This window comes from Oncorhynchus clarkii, chromosome 3 (genome assembly GCF_045791955.1).
Source record: "Oncorhynchus clarkii lewisi isolate Uvic-CL-2024 chromosome 3, UVic_Ocla_1.0, whole genome shotgun sequence".
Taxonomy (NCBI): domain Eukaryota; kingdom Metazoa; phylum Chordata; class Actinopteri; order Salmoniformes; family Salmonidae; genus Oncorhynchus; species Oncorhynchus clarkii.
Window position 1 is genome coordinate 62,530,993 of NC_092149.1, and position 20,518 is coordinate 62,551,510.

The 20,518-nt window shown below is 42.4% G+C and overlaps 1 protein-coding gene across 2 annotated transcripts in view; it reads left to right on the forward strand.

Annotated features, from left to right (window-relative positions):
- Positions 1-4,435: 4,435 nt before the first annotated feature.
- LOC139401032 (cytoplasmic linker associated protein 1a) overlaps positions 4,436-20,518 on the forward strand; it is a 99,735-nt gene continuing 83,652 nt past the window's right edge. For both annotated transcript variants that reach the window (XM_071145560.1, XM_071145564.1), the window contains exon 1: positions 4,436-4,778. In XM_071145560.1, the coding sequence (XP_071001661.1) occupies positions 4,584-4,778 (195 nt within the window). In that variant the 5' untranslated portion in view covers positions 4,436-4,583. The remainder of the gene's footprint in view (positions 4,779-20,518) is intronic.

The window sequence follows — 20,518 nt, forward strand, 5'->3', positions numbered from 1 at the left end:
ACGTCTGGGACCTGTTGAATTGGAGGGTGAGGGCTAGGGCCATTCCCCCCAGAAATGTCTGGGAACTTGCAGGTGCCTTGGCAGAAGAGAGGGGTAACATCTCACAGCAAGAACTGGAAAATCTGGTGCAGTCCATGAGGGGATGCACTGCAGTACTTAATGCAGCCGGTTTGCCACACCAGACACTGACTGTTACTTTTGAGTTTGACCCCCCTTTGTTCAGGGACACATTATTCCATTTCTGTTAGTCACATGTCTGTGTAACTTGTTCAGTTTACAGTATGTCTCAGTTGTTGAATCTTGTAATGTTGATACAAATATTTACAAGTTAAGTGTGCTGAAAATATACGCAGTTGACAGTGAGAGGAAGTTTACATATAAAGTGTCCAGAGTTGAATTATTATTATATATTTAATTTTATTTAACCTTTTATTTAATTAGGCAAATCAATTAATAACTAATTCTTATTTACAATGACGGCCTACCCCGGCTAAACCCTAACCCCGACGACGCTGGGCCAATTGTGCGCCACCCCTATGGGACTCCCTATCACGGCCGGTTGTGATATAGCCTGGAATCAAACCAGGGTCTGCAGTGATGCCTCTAGCACTGAGACGCAGTGCCTTAGACCGTTGCACCACTCGGGAGCCCCAATGACTATGTACAGCTGTCTCTAAGGTTCAGGACAGGGTACTGGCCGGAGGTATGCTAGTGGTGACTGTTTAAGAGTGATGGCCTGGAGACAGAAGCTGTTTATCAGTCTCGGTCCCAGCTTTGCTGTATCTGTAATGTCTCTGTCTTCTAGATGTAGCTGGGTGAACAGCCTGTGGCTCAGGTCCTTGATGATCTCCTTGGCCTTCCTGTTACACAGGGTGCTGTAGATATCCTGGAGGGCAGGCAGTGTGCCCGGGATGATGTGGTGGAAAAAGTACCCAGTTGTTATACTTGAGTAAAAGTATAGATACCTTAATAGGTTACTCAAGTAAAAGTGAAAGTTACCCAGTAAAATTCTAAAAGTATTTGGTTATAAATATACTTAAGTATCAAAAGTTAATGTAATTGCTCAAATATTTATATTTTATATTATTTCACCATTATTTAACCAGGTAGGCAAGTTGAGAACAAGTTCTCATTTACAATTGCGACCTGGCCAAGATAAAGCAAAGCAGTTCGACACATACAACAACACAGTTACACATGGAGTAAAACAAACATGCATTCAACAATACAGTAGAAAAATAAGTCTATATACGATGTGAGCTAATGAGGTGAGATAAGGGAGGTAAAGGCAAAAAAAGGCCATGGTGGCAAAGTAAATACAATATAGCAAGTAAAACACTGGAATGGTAGATTTGCAGTGGAAGAATGTGTGAAGTAGAAATAGAAATAATGGGGTGCAAAGGAGCAAAAAATAAATAAATACAGTAGGGGAAGAGGTAGTTGTTTGGGCTAAGTTATAGATTGGCTATGTACAGGTACAGTAGTAATCTGTGAGCTGCTCTGACAGCTGGTGCTTAAAGCTAGTGAGGGAGATAAGTGTTTCCAGTTTCAGAGATTTTTGTAGTTCGTTCCAGTCATTGGCAGCAGAGAACTGGAAGGAGAGGCGGCCAAAGGAAGAATTGGTATACTTAAGTATCAAAAGTAAACATAGCAAATTCCTTATATTAAGCAAAGTAGATGGCACCATTTTCTTGTTTTAAAAATGTACAGATAGCCAAAGGCACACACTCAGACATCTATACTTTTATAAACGATGCATTTGTATTTAGTGAGTCCGCAGATCAGAGGCAGTAGGGATGGCCATGTGTTCTCTTGATGAGTGAGTGAATTCGTCCATTTTCCTGTCCTGTTAAGCATTCAAAATAGTACTTTTGGGTGTCAGGGAAAATGTATGGAGTAAAAAGTACATTATTTTCTTTAGGAATGTAGTAAAGTAAAAGTTCAGATTCCCCCAAAAACTACTTTAGTAGTACTTTAAAGTATTTATACTTAAGTACTGGGGCTGATCTCGCCAACCTCTGGAGAGCCCTGCAGTTGCGGGCAGTGCTGTTGCCGTATCATGCGGCGTTACAGCATCTAGAAGTTTGTGAGGGTCTTAGGGGCGTTGGTCCTCAGTGATGTGCACGCCTAGGAACTGTAAGCTTTTTAGCCTCTCCATAGCGGCCCATTCGATGTGGATGGGCGATCTGTATTTAACATATGATCTGTAATACATATAATATATCTTACTTATTCAATTAAATTTCAATTTGACACCATTGACACCAAATGTAAAACTGTTCTCTGTTTAGGCCACACGATGTCACTAAAGACTCGTGGCACTGGCTTGACAGGTTTCAGAGCATCGGAATGGGAGTCAAATGGGTGGCACAATTTCACCTCCCTTTAGTTCTAAAGGTTCTGAGTTGCTGTAGCACTCTCTTCAAATTAAGAAACGGTGCATTCACGGAAGTACTGGTTACATAGATGGCCATATGATCCAGGAAATGAAATATATTTATCTAGTAGAGTGAAGTAGTGAACAACAGAAATGTGCATGCGTCAATTTCCAAGTGCCAAAATCCCCAGATTGACGCGTGCGCACGACAATCCCATTCTTTGTCCACCAAACGGCATTCCGGGGTGGAGACTGAGGTGCCTCGATGATACTGTCATAACCCGACAATATTTACAAAGCTGTCAGACTTCAGATATTTGTGTTGCTCTTTCTGAACAGGGTATGGTAAGTACGATATTAACCTATTCAAATGTATTCATGCATGCTTTCATTCAGAGTAGATGCTCACATTGTGTGTTCTGGCAGCTACACTAGCTGTGTGTGATCGGACGTTTAGCTAGCTAATCAATGAAAAAGGGTTAGCGCCATCTAGCTTGCTTGCTTGCTAGCTAGCTAGTTCGTTCAAATATAGGGTTTCTACTGTAGCGGTTGACTCCGATCCATAGGAACACTCGTCAAAATATGCGGTTGTTTTTGTGTTTCTACTGAACTACTGCATTTTTGGTTTATTTGAACCAGATAGCGCCTGACTAAGTAATAACGGTTTAGCAATATGAGTGAGACGAATGGATACGGCTGCTGTTGCTTTTAGTTATCTGTCAACCACAAGCAAATACAAAAACTAGCTAGGTAATGTTAACTACAGTACTAGGCTACTGTACAAAGATTCAAACACAAGGATGTTGGTCAGAATTATATCTGTTCATTCATTTTAGCTTAACGTTTGGTTTCTCTGACGTACATTCAGACAGTGTAAATAACAAAACAAAAGAATGGTGTCTTACAAGTCCTACGTTTGTTGTATGACTGCTTAGTTTGTGGGTAGCTTTAGGACACTGCATCGGGAGTCTGTGTATTGATTGGACACCAACCAATTAAGACTCACGATGATGTGTCCCAGAGCTAGGTTGTGGGTCTGAAAGTCTTTGTTTGAATAATCCTTTGTGAGTGTGCTGTGTCTATTCATGCAATCTGACAGTACCCACAAACTGAGAACCATGCTAATAAAACCGTACAGTTGACATGAAATTAGATGATATAACCTGGTCCCGAAACTCACATGGCATAACAACTACCATGGGAGTTAGTAAAACAACACAGACTTAGGCCAGGGTATATCACTGCTGCATTTACAGTTATTTATTTGACAGATATTTCATATAAGATATACTTCATGGCTCTTAGTATGTGGGTAATGTCAGAATTTCTGGCAGTGCAAATCTCTAGCCCTTTACCAGTTTGGCATATCTGACCAAACACTTTGACTACAAATGTATTGTCCAGACAGAGACATATTCTACGTACTTAGGAGAAGTAGGCATTGCTCGCTGGCAGGTCACATCATACACAAACAAAGCCATCTTATTTGCAGTGAACAAGCTGTCAGCATGTCAAAGAGAGAGAGAGCAAGTGGTATGAATGTGTTTGAAATGGCATGTGTCAACGCTGCAGTAACACACTGGGTTTTGGGGCTCCCGTGAATTCTTCACTGTGCCCAGTTGCCATGGCGGCAGGTTGTTGAGCATTTACTATTTGAAGAGAGGAGGGTGGGATTGTGTTAACTGTCTCCCCTTCTCTATCCTTGACCCCGGTAGGGCTTCCTGGGAACCAGGGACCACTAAGTTATGAAGCTCTTTCCTTCCAGACCTTCCCTGTACTCCAGTTACTGTCACAGTCTAAGCTTTACCCGCTGCTGCTCTCCCAACCACCATCTCTGCTCTCCCAACCACCATCTCTGCTCAGCCTGGTACTAGCAGCTTGGCTCAGACTCACTTCATCACAAAGAAGAAAAAAAAAGAAAGAGAGAGGGAGAAGAGATCCCTCCCCAGCTGCCATCCAGACACACATGGTGCATAGCTGCCATTCTCTAGGCTCCATCTATCCCCGTGACCCGGCCTCCAGCTAGCTCCTGGCACACATGACATAGCCTAGCCAGCTAGTGTGTGGAGTGTGCACTTGTTTCCTTTTTTCCCCGGGTCATACACACGCCTAGTAGGGGTCACACCCATTTGTTTTCTGTCTTCCCTCTGCCTGGAGCAGTGGTAATTAGTGGTGGGACCGAGGAGAGAGTGACGAGGCAGAGACCATGGAGGTCAATATGGAGTATTGTCTGGCCCAGGTGGTGCAGAAAGACCTGGGGCGGAAGGTGCAGGTGGGACAGGAGCTCATAGATTACATCGTGGATAAGGAGAAGTCCCAGGACCTGGAGCAAGACCAGACGGCTCTGGACAGGATGGTGGACGGCATCGCTACCACCTGGGTCAACTCCTCCAATTTCAAGGTAAGAAGGGTATTCATACCCCTTGATGTATTCCTTATTTTGTTGTGTTACAGCCTGAAATGAACATTTGTTAAATAAAACATTTTCTGTAACTAGGACACTCAAAAACCCTCAATGTTGTATTGGTAAGCAACTGCAGTGTATATTTGGCCTTGTGTTTTAGGTTAATGTCCTGCTGAAAGGTGAATTTGTCTCCCAATGTCTGTTGGATAGCAGACTGAATCAGGGTTATGCCAGTGCTTACCTCTATTCTGTTTCTTTTTATCCTGAAACTCCCTAGTCCTTGCCGATGACAAGCATACCCATAAAATGATGCAGCCACCACTGTGCTTGAAAATATGGAGAGTGGAACTCAGTAATATGTTGTATTGCCCCCAACATAACACTTTGTATTCAGGACATAAAGTTAATTTCTTTGCCATGTTTTTTGCAGTTTTACTTTTGTGCCTTATTTCAATCAGGAGGCATGCATAATACTATTTTTATTCTGTACAGTCTTCCTTCTTTTCACTTTACAATGTAGGTTAGTATTGTGGAGTAACTATAATGTTGTTGATCCATCCTTTTCTCCTATCACAGCCATTAAACTCTTTAACTGTTTTAAAGTCACCATTGGCCTCATGGAGAAATTCCTGAGCAGTGTCTTCCTTTCCGGCAACTGAATTAGTAAGGACGCCTGTATCTTTGTAGTGATTGGGTGTATTGATACTTTGAACTTCAAAAGTGTAGTTGATAACTTAACCATGTTCAAAGGGCTATTAATATCAGCTTTTTTTTATTGCTACCCATCTACCAATAGGTTCCCTTCTTTGCAAGGCATTGGAAAACCTCCCTGGTCTTTGGTTGAATCAGTGTTTGAAATTCACTGCTTTACTGAGGGACCTTATAGATAATTGTATGTTTGGGGTACAGAAATTCAAAAATCATGTTAAACACTATTATTGTAGGGGCCTCCCGAGTGGTGCGGGGGGGGGGGGGCTTTACTTGTCCTATCGCGCTCTAGCGGCGGGCCGGGTGCCTACAGGCTGACTTCGGTCGTCAGCGAATGGTGTTTCCTTCGACACATTGGTGCGGCTGGCTTCTGGATTAAGCAGGCGGGTGTTAATAAAAAGAGCAGTTTGGCGGTTCATGTTTTGGAGGACGCATGACTAGACCTTTGCCTCTCCTGAGCCCGTTGGGGAGTTGCAGCAATTTTTTAATTTTTTTATTTCACCTTTATTTAACCAGGTAGGCTAGTTGAGAACACCTTTATTTAACCAGGTAGGCTAGTTGAGAACAAGTTCTCATTTACAACTGCGACCTGGCCAAGATAAAGCATAGCAGTGTGAACAGACAACAAAGTTACACATGGAGTAAACCAATAAACAAGTCAATAACACAGTAGGAAAAAAAAAGAGTATATACAGTGGGGCAAAAAAGTATTTAGTCAGCCACCAATTGCGCAAGTTCTCCCACTCAAAAAGATGAGAGGCCTGTAATTTTCATCATAGGTACACTTCAACTATGACAGACAAAATGAGAAAAGAAATCCAGAAAATCACATTTGTAGGATTTTTTATGAATTTATCTGCAAATTATGGTGGAAAATAAGTATTTGGTCAATAACAAAAGTTTATCTCAATACTTTGTTATATACTCTTTGTTGGCAATGACAGAGGTCAAATGTTTTCTGTAAGTCTTTACAAGGTTTTCACACACTGTTGCTGGTATTTTGGCCCATTCCTCCATGCAGATCTCCTCTAGAGCAGTGATGTTTTGGGGCTGTTGCTGGGCAACACGGACTTTCAACTCCCTCCAAAGATTTTCTATGGGGTTGAGCTCTGGAGACTGGCTAGGCCACTCCAGGACCTTGAAATGCTTCCTACGAAGCCACTCCTTCGTTGCCCGGGCGGTGTGTTTGGGATCATTGTCATGCTGAAAGACCCAGCCACGTTTCATCTTCAATGCCCTTGCTGATGGAAGGAGGTTTTCACTCAAAATCACACGATACATGGCCCCATTCATTCTTTCCTTTACACGGATCGGTCGTCCTGGTCCCTTTGCAGAAAAACAGCCCCAAAGCATGATGTTTGCACCCCCATGCTTCACAGTAGGTATGGTGTTCTTTGGATGCAACTCAGCATTCTTTGTCCTCCAAACACGACGAGTTTAGTTTTTACCAAAAAGTTATATTTTGGTTATCATATGGTCAGATGAATTCTCCCAATCTTCTTCTGGATCATCCAAATGCTCTCTAGCAAACTTCAGACGGGCCTGGACATGTACTGGCTTAAGCAGGGGGACACGTCTGGCACTGCAGGATTTGAGTCCCTGGTGGCGTAGTGTGTTACTGATGGTAGGCTTTGTTACTTTGGTCCCAGCTCTCTGCAGGTCATTCACTAGGTCGCCCCGTGTGGTTCTGGGATTTTTGCTCACCGTTCTTGTTATCATTTTGACCCCACGGGGTGAGATCTTGCGTGGAGCCCCAGATCGAGGGAGATTATCAGTGGTCTTGTATGTCTTCCATTTCCTAATAATTGCTCCCACAGTTGATTTCTTCAAACCAAGCTGCTTACCTATTGCAGATTCAGTCTTCCCAGCCTGGTGCAGGTCTACAATTTTGTTTCTGATGTCCTTTGACAGCTCTTTGGTCTTGGCTATAGTGGAGTTTGGAGTGTGACTGTTTGAGGTTGTGGACAGGTGTCTTTTATACTGATAACAAGTTCAAACAGGTGCCATTAATACAGGTAACGAGTGGAGGACAGAGGAGCCTCTTAAAGAAGAAGTTACAGGTCTGTGAGAGCCAGAAATCTTGCTTGTTTATAGGTGACCAAATACTTATTTTCCACCATAATTTGCAAATAAATTCATTAAAAATCCTACAATGTGACTTTCTGGATTTTTTTTCTAATTTTGTCTGTCATAGTTGAAGTGTACCTATGATAAATTACAGGCCTCTCTCATCTTTTTAAGTGGGAGAACTTGCACAATTGGTGGCTGACTAAATACTTTTTTGCCCCACTGTACATTGTGTGCAAAAGGCATGAGGAGGTTGGCGAATAATTACAATTTAGCAGATTAACACTGGAGTGATAAATCATCAGATGGTCATGTGCAGGTAGAGATACTGGTGTGCAAAAGAGCAGAAAAGTAAATAAATAAAAACAGTATGGGGATGAGGTAGGTAGATTGGGTGGGCTATTTACAGATGAACCATGTACAGCTGCAGCGATCGGTTAGCTGCTCAGATAGCAGATGTTTGAAGTTGGTGAGGGAGATAAAAGTCTCCAACTTCAACGATTTTTGCAATTCATTCCAGTCACAGGCAGCAGAGAACTGGAAGGAAAGGTGGTCAAATGAGGTGTTGGCTTTAGGGATGATCAGTGAGATACACCTGCTGGAGCGAGTGCTACGGGTGGGTGTTGCCATCGTGACCAGTGAACTGAGAAAAAGCGGAGCTTTACCTAGCATGGACTTGTAGATGACCTGGAGCCAGTGGTTCTGGCGACGAATATGTAGGGAGGGCCAGCCGACTAGAGCATACAGGTCGCAGTGGTGGGTGGTATAAGGTGCTTTAGTGACAAAACAGATGGCACTGTGATAAACTGCATCCAGTTTGCTGAGTAGAGTATTGGAAGCTATTTTGTAGATGACATCGCCGAAGTCGAGGATCGGTAGGATAGTCAGTTTTACTAGGGTAAGTTTGGCGGCGTGAGACAAGCTCGCAATTGGATATCACCCCTTTGTTAAATTGGGGAGAAAAGGGGGGGGTAGAGTGAGTCCATGTGACCTGTTAAGCACATTACACCTGAACTAATTTAGGCTTGCCATAGCACTTAATACTTATTGACTCGACATTTCAGCGTTTCATTTTTAATTCATTTGTAAAAAATAAACAAAATTCCACTTTGACATTATGGGGTATGGTGTGTAGGTCAGTGACACAAAATCTCAATTGAATCCATTTTAAATTCAGGCTGTAACACAACAGAATGTGGAAAAATTCAAGCGGTGTGAATACTTTCTGAATGCACTGTACAGTTAGAGAGAAGCTAGATAGCTCCATGTCTGTCATCACGTAGAGATATGAAGGATTTCATGAGTGTAGCTAGCTACATGTCATCGTTCAATAGAGAGAGATATCAGTCACTGGCGATATTGAGAGTAGAGTATTGATATTGACTATTGGATGTTCTTATAGGCACTATAGTATTGCCAGCCTAATCTCGGGAGTTGATAGGCTTGAAGTCATAAACAGCGCAATGCTTGAAGCATTGCGAAGAGCTGCTGGCAAACGCAGGGAAGTGCTGTTTGAATGAATGCTTACGAGCCTGCTGCTGCGTACCATCTCTCTGTCAGACTGCTCTATCAAATATCAAATCATAGACTTAATTATAATATAATAAACACACAGAAATACGAGCCTTAGGTCATTAATATGGTCAAATCCGGAAACTTTTATTAAGAAAACAAAATGTTTATTCTTTCAGTGAAATACGGAACCGTTACGTATTTTATAGAACGGGTGGCAACCCTAAGTCTAAATATTGCTGTTACATTGTACAACCTTCAATGTTATGTCATAATTATGTAAAATTCTGGCACATTAATTACGGTCTTTGTCAGGAAGAAATGGTCTTCACACAGTTCGCAACGAGCCAGGCTGCCCAATCTGCTGCATATTACCTGACGCGAATGTGCTTTTGTTAAATCATCACCCGTTTGGCGAAGTAGGCTGTCATTCGATGATAAATTAACAGGCACCACATTGATTATATTCAACGCAGGACAAGCTAGTTAAACTAGTAATATCATCAACCATGTGTAGTTAACTAGTGATTATGTTAAGATTGATTGTTTTTTACAAGATATGTGTAATGCTAGCTAGCAACTTACCTTGGCTCCTTGCTGCACTCGCGTAACAGGTTATCAGCCTGCTACGCAGTTTCCTCGTGGATTGCAATGTAATTGGCCATAATCGTCGTCCAAAAAGGCAGATTTACCGATTGTTATAACTTGAAATCGGCCCTAATTAATTGGCCATGCTGATTAATCGGTCGACCTCTAATTGAGAGTAGGGCTGTTGCGTTGACGGTATTACTGCCATGCTGACGGTCACGAGTCATGAAAGCAGTCAAATTAGGCTTTTCCAAGCGCTGATGCTGCTCATGGTCATTCGTAGGCTACCAAACTTGCTAACTGCCTCGTTCTCTACATTCTATTGTCCCTCTAATCACTCTGACATCAATGCAAATGTATTCGAAAATCTAATCAAACACTCCATGAGCGCAACATTTCTATAGGCTATGCAATTGTGTGAGAGAACTGAGTGATGGCCTCTACTAAAAAGAGGATCCCATCAGCTTTCTATTGGCTAGGCCTACTTTTCAGCTTTCCTAATATTAAGCACATTTTTAATCTTTACAACTGGAGTATAGCCTACTAGGCTGGCATGAAAATGAAAATAGTCGACGATTCGCTAATTAAAGTGCATAAATGCCATGTAAAATAAAAAGTAATAATGCCACAAAATTCTAAGCAAATCTTGTCTGCTAAATTAACTAGTGTAGCCCAGATCAGGACCTAACATAAGGACAACTCAGTATGCTAATCAAATTAGTATGCTAATCTGTTCTTCTGAAATAGACGACATGCTTCTTTAGACCTATCTAAAAGAAATAATGGATTTATTGTGAAGGTGTTCCAAAGGTCTGCGTCAGTGGCTTGTAGGAGATGCTAAATGTGTTTGCTAATTAACGGTCAATTACCGGGAGGCCGACATTTTATTAGCTTGACAATCACCAGCTGACTAAATTTTGTGACCGCCACAGCCCTATGTGAGAGCATCAAATGGATGCAGGCTGAAGGGCTTGCTTTCAAGAGATGATTCAGGGGAATTGGACAGTTAGAGCAAGGAAAATAAGTTAAGAGAGGTTTTACTGGTTGGTCAGACTGTCCAATATCCTTTGTCCTAAGGCTGTCGTGGAGCATGTTCAGTTGGTAGACAGAGTAGGCTAATGGCATCGATCCTGTGTTGGAATTCGAACATTGGCCTGTTGGTTTTCAGAGGTCAGAGTAAATTTGCCATGTCATCCGAGTAATTCAATAGTCACCAACATAATCACGCTTTTCAGATGAAAGATTGGAATGGACATCTTTTTTTGGGGGGGAAAGCACACTTTCATTTCAGATAGTTGGACACATTTTATGATACTTTTATGTGCTCTGAGAACAATTATGTTAGAATTAATGCTGATTTGTAAAGGAAGCATCTTCGATTAAGTGGTGTCATTAAGTTTAATGACATGAATCCACAAACATGATTAAAACATGAATGTCATATATTATGCTGCTGTCCCATAAGATATCCGCTCCAAAGCAGATCTTAACAGGGTAGTGGTTTAAAATCTCCTCCTTACCATGCATGTTTTTTTACAGCAATTAACTGGCCTATGTATGTAGCATATGTTATGTGCCTGGGACAAACGGACGAACTCCACTGAATTAGAATGGCAGTACGCACATTTTACCTGAATCCTTCCTTCCCAATTCTCGAAGAATCACTTCTCCTGAATAACGTGAGATGCATTGCACCTTAACATAAACTGAATCGTTCCCCTTCAAAAACAGATATTCATACAAAAATGATTACATAGGCCTATGACTTATCTATCACAATTGTGAGGACATAAACAGGCCAATTTATCAATGTGCCTTTTCTTTCCCATCTGTCTGTGTTGATATTTCCTGGTATTATTTACAAAGCTGGTGATTTCTTGTTGTGATACGTAGTTTATTGTATGCTGGTACTGCAGATCTCTATCTAAACAAAGCCATACTTGCCCTGGCCTACATAGTTTAGTTGGATTCAGACATTTGTGTCTGCCCTGTTTTGCACCCTTGCAGTCTCTGTGTTTAGCTGTTTCTGCCTCAGGCCCTCTGAGCTGGTAAACTAAGGCAGAGCACTAGAGGTGGTCTTTAGGACCTGAAAGCTGTGTTGAAAAAGAGAGTCCTAATTGGAGATGCCCTGGCCTGGCTACTGCTCGGATGAAGGGGCTCCATAGAGGTTCAGTGATGACTAAGTGAGAGGGGTTCAGGCATGGGGCTCCACAGGTCCTAAGAGGGTTGTAATCACTTTCTGATTGCAGCCCAGACGTACCGCAATCCATATTGATCCTTCACAGTGATGACACTAGTGCAGTGTCACAGGCTAAAAGTTTGAAGTCTTCATTGTCTGGTAGTGTAATGATTTCTCTGCTGTGCCTCTGAACAGCATGCCAGGCAGTGGCTGTGCTTCGGAGCGATGCTTGCCTGGATGCAGACTGCGGTTAATGGGCCCAGTAATGTGGAAAGTATTTGGGTAGAACCAGAGAGAGAGTCTGTGTATGGGGCATTCTCCATAAATGGAGAATTGGGGTAGATGCCTGAGAACATTTTAAGGTCAGACTAAGTAGTTCAGGCTTTATGGTCACTGACATCTCCCAATACATTGCCCTGTAGCCTAACCAAAGAATATCCACAGCTTTTCACTTTGAACACATTGACTGATCTTCAAACCTAGAACTAGGCCTATATCTGGTCCTGTCGTCACTACAGGCCTGTTGTTTGTCTCTGTTGAATGGATCAAGATAATATATAATGGAATGAACAAGTGGCATACTCTCCAATCCTTCATGGAAGAATAGTGAATCTCCTGCTCTTCCACATGTAGCCTAGTCCTAGACCGCCTACGTAGTAACTGACACTGCACTAGCTTAGTGTGTGATGTGTGTGGAATTACTGTAGTAGTAGTACTGTAGTATTTAGTCAAAGATTTTTGTAACTAAACCAAGATAGACCACAGCTTGTCGTTTCCAATGGGAACAAATTAGTCATAGTGGGCATAACAAGCAAGGAGGTGGGCAGAGCCAAGCACGTGCTAGCGATTATCCTATTGGCTCGTTCTGGTATGCATCTGCATATTTCTGTTAGGGAACGCCTACTCTGTGAAGTGTGCATGTGCAATAACTCAATTCGCCTTTGCACTCCTAAACAGGGCAATTTTTAATAACTTTTGCAAAGGGTAAAGTCTACAAAATGTAGTCCACTTTGTTCATAGCAGATTTGAGTTTTGGGTACAGAAAACTGTATTGAGATCCAAATGTTTAATCGATGAGAAAATTTCCAGAATGTCGGCCAAAATCCATCTCGTTCCTTCTACTCCCACTGCCCGCCATATTTGGTAGTGAGTGGAAACGCCAACCGGATGCTTCACATTTATACATCCGCTGAAATATCTGTCTCATTGTTCGGTCTGTGATTTTAGTCCTTCATTTGGCAGACTGTCCCATTAAGACTTACAGGGAGGGCAGGGATAACAACAGTACATGTCTGTACTCTCAGCTCACAGTGGACATCATCATGATTTGTACATATGTAATGAGGACATACAGGCTAACAACCGAGGGAGAGCTGTGATCAGTGTGCTAGTAGTTGACATTTCCTTTCTCACAATGTCTCTGCCATACAAGGGTGTGTCTGTAGACCCATCAGCCTTGCCTCACTTCAACTCTAAAACAACATTTAACATGTAATGGCAGACCTAATGATAGTTTAATGATGCAGGTGTGTCTGATGTTGAATACATATCACAAAAATGGGAGCAGTATTTTTCAAAGGCATATTACACTGCCATTATAGCAGCTAATCCTGAGGTTTCTCCAGGCAAGATGAATGTGTGTCTAATGTCTGTGCACTGTGGCCTGTCAGAACATAGGCCTGCTTGCGGTACTGTGTGTTTATGTTTGGTACAGTGCTTGCTGGCCCTGCTCTCCTGCTTGTCTGGCGCTGCAGTATTCCTTGAGGCATCCAGACTCAGGATCACGTCTTCTGCAGCAATCGCCATCTGATTCTGCCCTGCTCCAATCCACCAAAGCACACTAAACCCCTCCACCAAAACACACCAAACTCCTGTAGCTCTATTTAAATCTGTTTTGTTACCCAAAGCAGCAGCTTACGCAGATTCTATAGCTCAGGAAATAATACTCAACCCCAAGCTCAGCAAAATAGAACCTAAGCTCTTGCCTTTGTCTCACATTTTTGCCACTTCTAAATCTGAGCAGGATAGGGCTACTCTCTCTCTTACTTCTCTCAGCCATCAATCTGCCACTCACACTGTAGCACACCGTAACCCTGGGAAACCAGGTAAGCTGGGCCGTCTCTCTGACCAAATCAATGACCTCACAGAATCAGCTGTTTTGATGAGGCTTGAAGAAACCAGTTAGACAACTCCGCCTCAATGTCTCCACTCAGCCTTCTTAACTCTCCTACCCTCCCCATGTCTCAGTGGATGGTTCAATGGTCCTCTCTCTCTCTAGCCTCACTCCCTCTCTCTCCCTCTTTCCCAATAACTATTTTTCTCTACCTTTCTTTCTTTCTCTCCCTCTCTCTCTCTTTCTCTGCCTTTGTCACTCCCTTTCTCTTTCTCCCATATGTCCCTCTGACTCGCTCTTTCCCTATACCTCTCTCTCTCTTTCTGTCTGGTTCAGAGACACCCCAGCAATAACCCTGTCTCTCTAGATTGGGCTGAAGCCTTGTCACCCTGTGCCAGGGTGTTTGTGAAGTCTCTGTCTGCACCGAGGCACAGAGCCTTGTGACACTGAGGTGCCCTATAGGCCCTGGTCAAAAGTAGTGCACTGCAGGGAATAGGATGCCATTTGGGACAAATGCCCTGTGTCTTACAGGCTGCAGCAGCGAGAGAGAGGTTGGCTCACTAGCTGGTGTAGTCCTGTCCTCTGGCTGGAGGAGTCCTGTGTGTCGCCCCCACTGTCCCTCTCTCCTCTGAGGATGATGGTGATCTGATGTCAAAATCAGGATAAGCCAATAAGCCCTGTGGCTACATTGAAGGTGTATTAGCATTAAGTTGTCACTGAAGAGGCCACCTAAATCATACAAACCTGAGGCAAACTGGCACTGGTCCAACGCATCCTCAAACCATATTCTATGTATACAACTAGTTCCTCAATAATATGTTCTGCTAATTGCGCAATGCTGCTTGTCCAATGTAGCCTCAAACCATATTCTATGTTCTACATACTTCCTCAGTCAGTATATTCTGCATTGCTAATCCAGTACTGCTACTTGTCTTTCCCCTGGGGATGTTCTTTTATGATAGATGGCATTTGTCATGGAAAGCTGCTCCTTCGTTTAGCTCAGCTGCAGTTGTTCACAGCCCCACTTGTCTTCAGGGGGTTGAGAGGCAAGGAGATGCACATGTCCCTTGTTTGAGTGATGGGAGCAGTAAATCCAGTCCAGTAAGCCTCGACCCTTTCCCCAAAGCCTGTGCTAATGCTCTGGTCTTAATTCACCTTGTATGATATGTACTGTACAGAGCAACACAGAACTATGTGTGGCGTACTGGCTTGTTTGTCACTGTAATATGATGCACTCTGTACAGCACAGCAGAAAGCCCAGCCTTTTCTTCTTGGAAACCTGACTGACTGACTAGCTGACTGACTGACTGTTGAAGCTAGCACTACTGTGGGACAGGTATGACTGTAGGGTTCAGTACTGAAACATCTCTGGGGTCATGTCAACCCACTGAGGAGGACTTTGTGCCGGTAGAACCAAGACAAACACAAGCATGTGTTAAACGTTAATCCAAAATATTTCCTTGTTATGTTTTGCGAAGCCTTAGGAATGCACAGAGCCCCAGTGTAAGGATTAGGCAGAGGAAGTCTGAGTGGACAGTCTCTCTCCGTGTTCTTCTTGTAATGTAGTGTAGCTATTTATTTGGTGCAAACAGCCGTTAGACTGTAAACACTGATGTGCGGTTGGAGGGAGCACAAGGCTGCAGTCAGTGATGTTTACAGGGGGGGGGCTAGGTGTTCTATCTTAGCTTCCTGTCCTCTGCTCTGGGCCTCCACACGACCTCCACACACTGTCTGTCTTTCTGTCGCCCCCCCCCATCTGAGCCAATGCACTATTGGAAGACTGCCATCTACCTCCTTGTTCTCTTGTGAGATTCCTCTTAACCCTGTCTGAGACTAGCCCCCATATGGCAGTCCTTCTGCATCGTATTTCATTTCTTTAGCTAGCTACATTCTGTCCTTGTTCTCTGAACTGAAGTCATTGGATGGATGATCATATTGTATCTTGCTGCAGCGTGTTTGTGTCTGCATCCATGATCATATGTGTGTGTGTGTGAGTGTGCAGTTAACCTAAGTGCCTGTTCGTGTGCTGTGCAGCAGGTTTTAATGCCGGTGCTGCTGCGGTAGTGGTGTTTTTAAGGCGGCAGCGCTGTACTGTGGTGATGTGGAGCGCCAGCGAGAGCACTTCCGGGCTGGCAGCAGGGCAGCTCCATGATGGGGTTGACACAGAGGGGAGGAGAATGGGATAGCATGGGGAGAAAGGGGACTGGAGTATGTCTTAATGAACTGATACTGGACTGCTAGTGTGTGTGTGTGTCTTCTCCTCTCTTTGGCTGCCTGCCAGCTCCCCTTTTCTCTCCCTCCCCTCTGTCTTCTCCTGTTAACCCTGTCAAGGCATCATCTCTAGGCTAAACACAACCCAGAGTCATGACAAGCTCTTTGTTGTCAGTGCCCCTGCTGCGGTCTCATCTGTGTCCTGTTGGGCTGCATCTCTGCTTTGTCTGTCACTCTTTGTACTGTTAATATTTCATTTGGGCTGTTATTTAATCTGTGGGGTAGTTTATTTGTCGAGTTAGGCAGCATTGCACATCTCAATCCCAGGCATGCTTACATTTTCCTTATACGTTGCATTTTTTCTGTGTATTCGGTGGTTGTGTCAAAGCATTATGCTGGAGGGAAAGAAAACCAATTTTGAAAAGTAAGCAAACATTCAATGTTATCACTCTTAAAATTCTTAACCTAGTTCACCAGCAGGTGAAATATGGAATCTCTGTGGCAACCAGACAAAAGAGATGGGAAAGGATAGGCATTAACTCACTCAGTCCTGCCCTCAGATGCTCATTAGAGCCCTTTCAGAGATGATTGGGGAACATTTGATCATATTATTCATCAGGCCAATTAGAGAAAGGTTTGGTTTCCTGTGAGATTTATCTAAGATGATAGGCCTATTTCTCTAATTAAAGGTAGGTAGGATATATGTAACATATGGATTTTCATTAGTATACACACAAAGTCCCAATGCAAAGTTAGACCTGACTTTACTTTCTCAAGTTGTTACATAAAAACGATCAGAATGCCAGAAAGTGTTTTTGCAGCGTTTGACATAATATGGAGTACCCGGAAACGTCAAATATAGTGCATTCGGAAGTATTCAGACCCTTTTTGACTTTTTCCACATTTTGTTACGTTACAGCCTTATACAGTTACGTTACAGCCCCCCCCCCCCCCCCTCATCAATCTACACACAATACCCTATAATGACAAAGTAAAAAAAGGTTTTTAAACATTATTATTAAATTAAATTATTAAAAATAGAAAACTGATGTCACATTTACATAAGTATTCAGAACCTTTAATCAGTACTTTGTTGAAGCACCTTTGGCAGTGATTACATCCTCGTCTTCTTGGGTATGACGCTACAAGCTTGGCACACCTGTATTTGGGAAGTTTCTCTCATTGTTCTCTGCAGATCCTCTCAAGCTCTGTCAGGTTGGATGGGGAGTGTCGCTGCACAGCTATTTTAGTATTTAAATTACTATTATTATTATTATTATTATTATTATTAAAATGTAGAGCATTTGATTGCTAAATCTGGGAGTGAGTGAAGTGATAGTAATGGGAAACTGGTTGAATTTCCAATGTGTTTTGTTTTGAGTCAGTGAGGCTTCTGACCATACTGTACAGTTCTCCATCAGGCCCTTTGTTGAGCGGAGAGAGAACCTTTGAGTGTAGCTGCTGTCCATAGTGCTGCATTCCGTCAAGACTCAGTATGACTCAAGCACAGCTGAAGGTGCCCGTTGACCATCTAATAGTATTTTTGACCCCTCTGTATCAGAGACTTCTAAATTCTGACACTGTACAATATAATCCCTGTTTATATGAGAAATGTACTGTACCTTCTGTTTTATAATACTATAATACCGTCTGGTCTTGGTCAGTATCCGTGCTGCAGAATTCTGTATGTTTTGCAGTTGACCAATGGCTTTCTTGGGTAGACCAGACAGAAGAGCATTACAGTAGGGAAGCCTTCTTGTAATCAAAGCATGGATGAGTCTCTCTGTAATCATTCTGAGAGAGAAACGGCCGCATCATGACAATGTTCCTCAGGTGGTAAAAAGCTATTTTGGTCACATTCCTAATGTGTGTGTGATGAAATTTAATTCAGAATCTAAAATAACAACTAGGTTTTTTGCCTGGTGAATTGCCTGTGAATTCAAATGTGTGGCTAGATAAATAAATAAATAAAAAATTCTCTCTGTGCTTTGGCTCCAACAATAAGTACCTCAATCTTGTCTTGATTTAGCTGGAGGAAGTTGTGAGCCATCCAAGTATTTAAATCACTAATACGGTTTATTAATTTATCCGTAGAGCTAAAATCCTCTGGTGACACAGAAATATAAAGTTGTGTATCGTCTCTGTAGCAGTGAAAATCAATTCTGTGCTTTCTGATAACGCTGCCAAGGGTTAATGTATATAAACTGAACAGTACCGGACGCAAAATCGAACTTTGGAACGCCAGGTGATATGTATTTTCTCTGAGTTATGTTCACCAAGGGTGACAAACTCTTGACCCATTAAATAGGTCCTAAACCAATTTAGAACTTGACCGGGTAGGCCACCCACCTGTCCAGTCTGAGTACAAGGACAGAGAGCTGTTTGGCATCTGTGTTGGTCCTAAGATAATTTACCACTTTAACTAAGGCTGTCTCTGTAGTGTGGTGGGCACAAAAATCTGATTGGAATTGTAAAAAAATACAGTTGGCATTTAAAACATTTAGCTGTTGCTAGCGTCCCACCTGGCAATCATTCCGGGGAAATTGCAGAGCGCCAAATTCAAAAACAGAAATAATCATAATAAAATTTCAAAAAAAATACAAGTGTTATACATCGGCTTAAATATGAACTTCTTGTTAATCCAACTGTTGTGTCAGATTTCAAAAAGGCTTTACGGCAAAAGCATACCATAGGATTATCTGAGGACAGCGCCCAGCACACACAACATTACAAACAGTTACCAGCCAAGTACAGGAGTAACAACAGTCGGAAATAGCGACAAAGTTAATAACTTACCTTTGATGATCTTCATATGGTTGCACTCACATGATTCTCAGTTACCCAATAAATGTTTATTATGTTCGATAAAGTCCCTCTTTATATCCAAAAACCTCTGTTTATTTGGTGCGTTTTGTTCAGTAATCCAATGGCTCCAAGGCGGTCACAACAGGCAGATGAAAAATCCCAAAAGTATCAGTTAAGGTCGTAGAAACATGTCAAACAATGTTTATAATCAATCCTCAGGTTGTTTTTAGTCATAATAATCAATAATATTTCAACCGGACAATAGCTTCGTCAATATAAATGAAAAACAAGAAAGGTGCGCTCTCGGTCGCGCGTAGTAAACAGCTCTGGGACACTGCAGGGTCCACTCATTCAAAGTGGTCTTACTCTCTCATTTTTCAGAATACAAGCCTGAAACAATTTCTAAAGACTGTTGACATCTAGTGGAAGCCATAGGAAGTGAATTTGAGTCCTAAGTCAATGGATACTGTAATGGCATTCAATAGAAAACTACAAACAAACAAAAAATCCCACTTCCTGGATGGATTTTTCTCAGGTTTTCGCCTGCCATATCAGTTCTGTTGTACTCACAGACATTATTTTAACAGTTTTGGAAACTTTTGTGTTTTCTATTCAAATCTATATGCATATCCTAGCTTCTGGGCCTGAGTAGCAGGCAGTTTACTTTGGGCACACTTTTCATCCAGAGGTGAAAATAGTGCCCCCTACCCTAGTGAGGTTAAGAATGGAAGGTTGGAGATTGGCCAAAAATTGCTGAACGCTGAAGAATCAAGATTACTTTTCTTCAGAGGGGGTTTCACCATAGCTGGGGGTTTTTGCAGTGGAGAAAGTGCCTTTTGAACAGGGAGTGATTAACAATAGCTTTCACTTCTTCAGATATGCAATTTTTTTTTTATAAGGTGGTGAGGATAGGATCCAGAAGGCAGGTAGAAGGCTTAAGTTGTGATATCACTTTCCTGAGCATGTCTGTGTCAACCAGGGACAATAAATCCGTAGTGCCTTTGCGTGGTAAGCTAGGGAACGTATCATCAAACTTCTCATCAGGTCGTGCTTGACTGATACCCAGCCTAATGTTGGTAATTTTATCTCTGAAGTATGCCGCAATCTCATCACATTTAGATTAGGAGGAAAGTTTGCGGGGTAGGATTTATCAGGCTATCAATGCTCGAGAAGAGCACTCTTGAATTATTCTGATTTAATAGTGATCAAGTTAGAATAAGCATTTCTAATTGCCTTGTTGTATATGCCAAGTTGCTCTCTCAGAATATCATAATTGACCTGCAACTTTGACTTTCTCCACTTCTGCTCTGCCTTTCTGCAATTTCTCTTTAATTGATTAGTTTCCTCACTCATCCAAGGGGCTCTCCCCTTTGGATGTGGCCTTTTTCAACTTTACTGGAGCCATGGCATCAATGGTTGCCCTTTAATTTGCAATTAAAGTTATCAACTAAATCAACACAAGAGGAAGGCAAAATAGGGGATGGAGTATTGTTCATACACTCAGTAAAATCTGTAGCAACTTCAGAGGTAAGATAGCGTTTCTTAATAATGCGT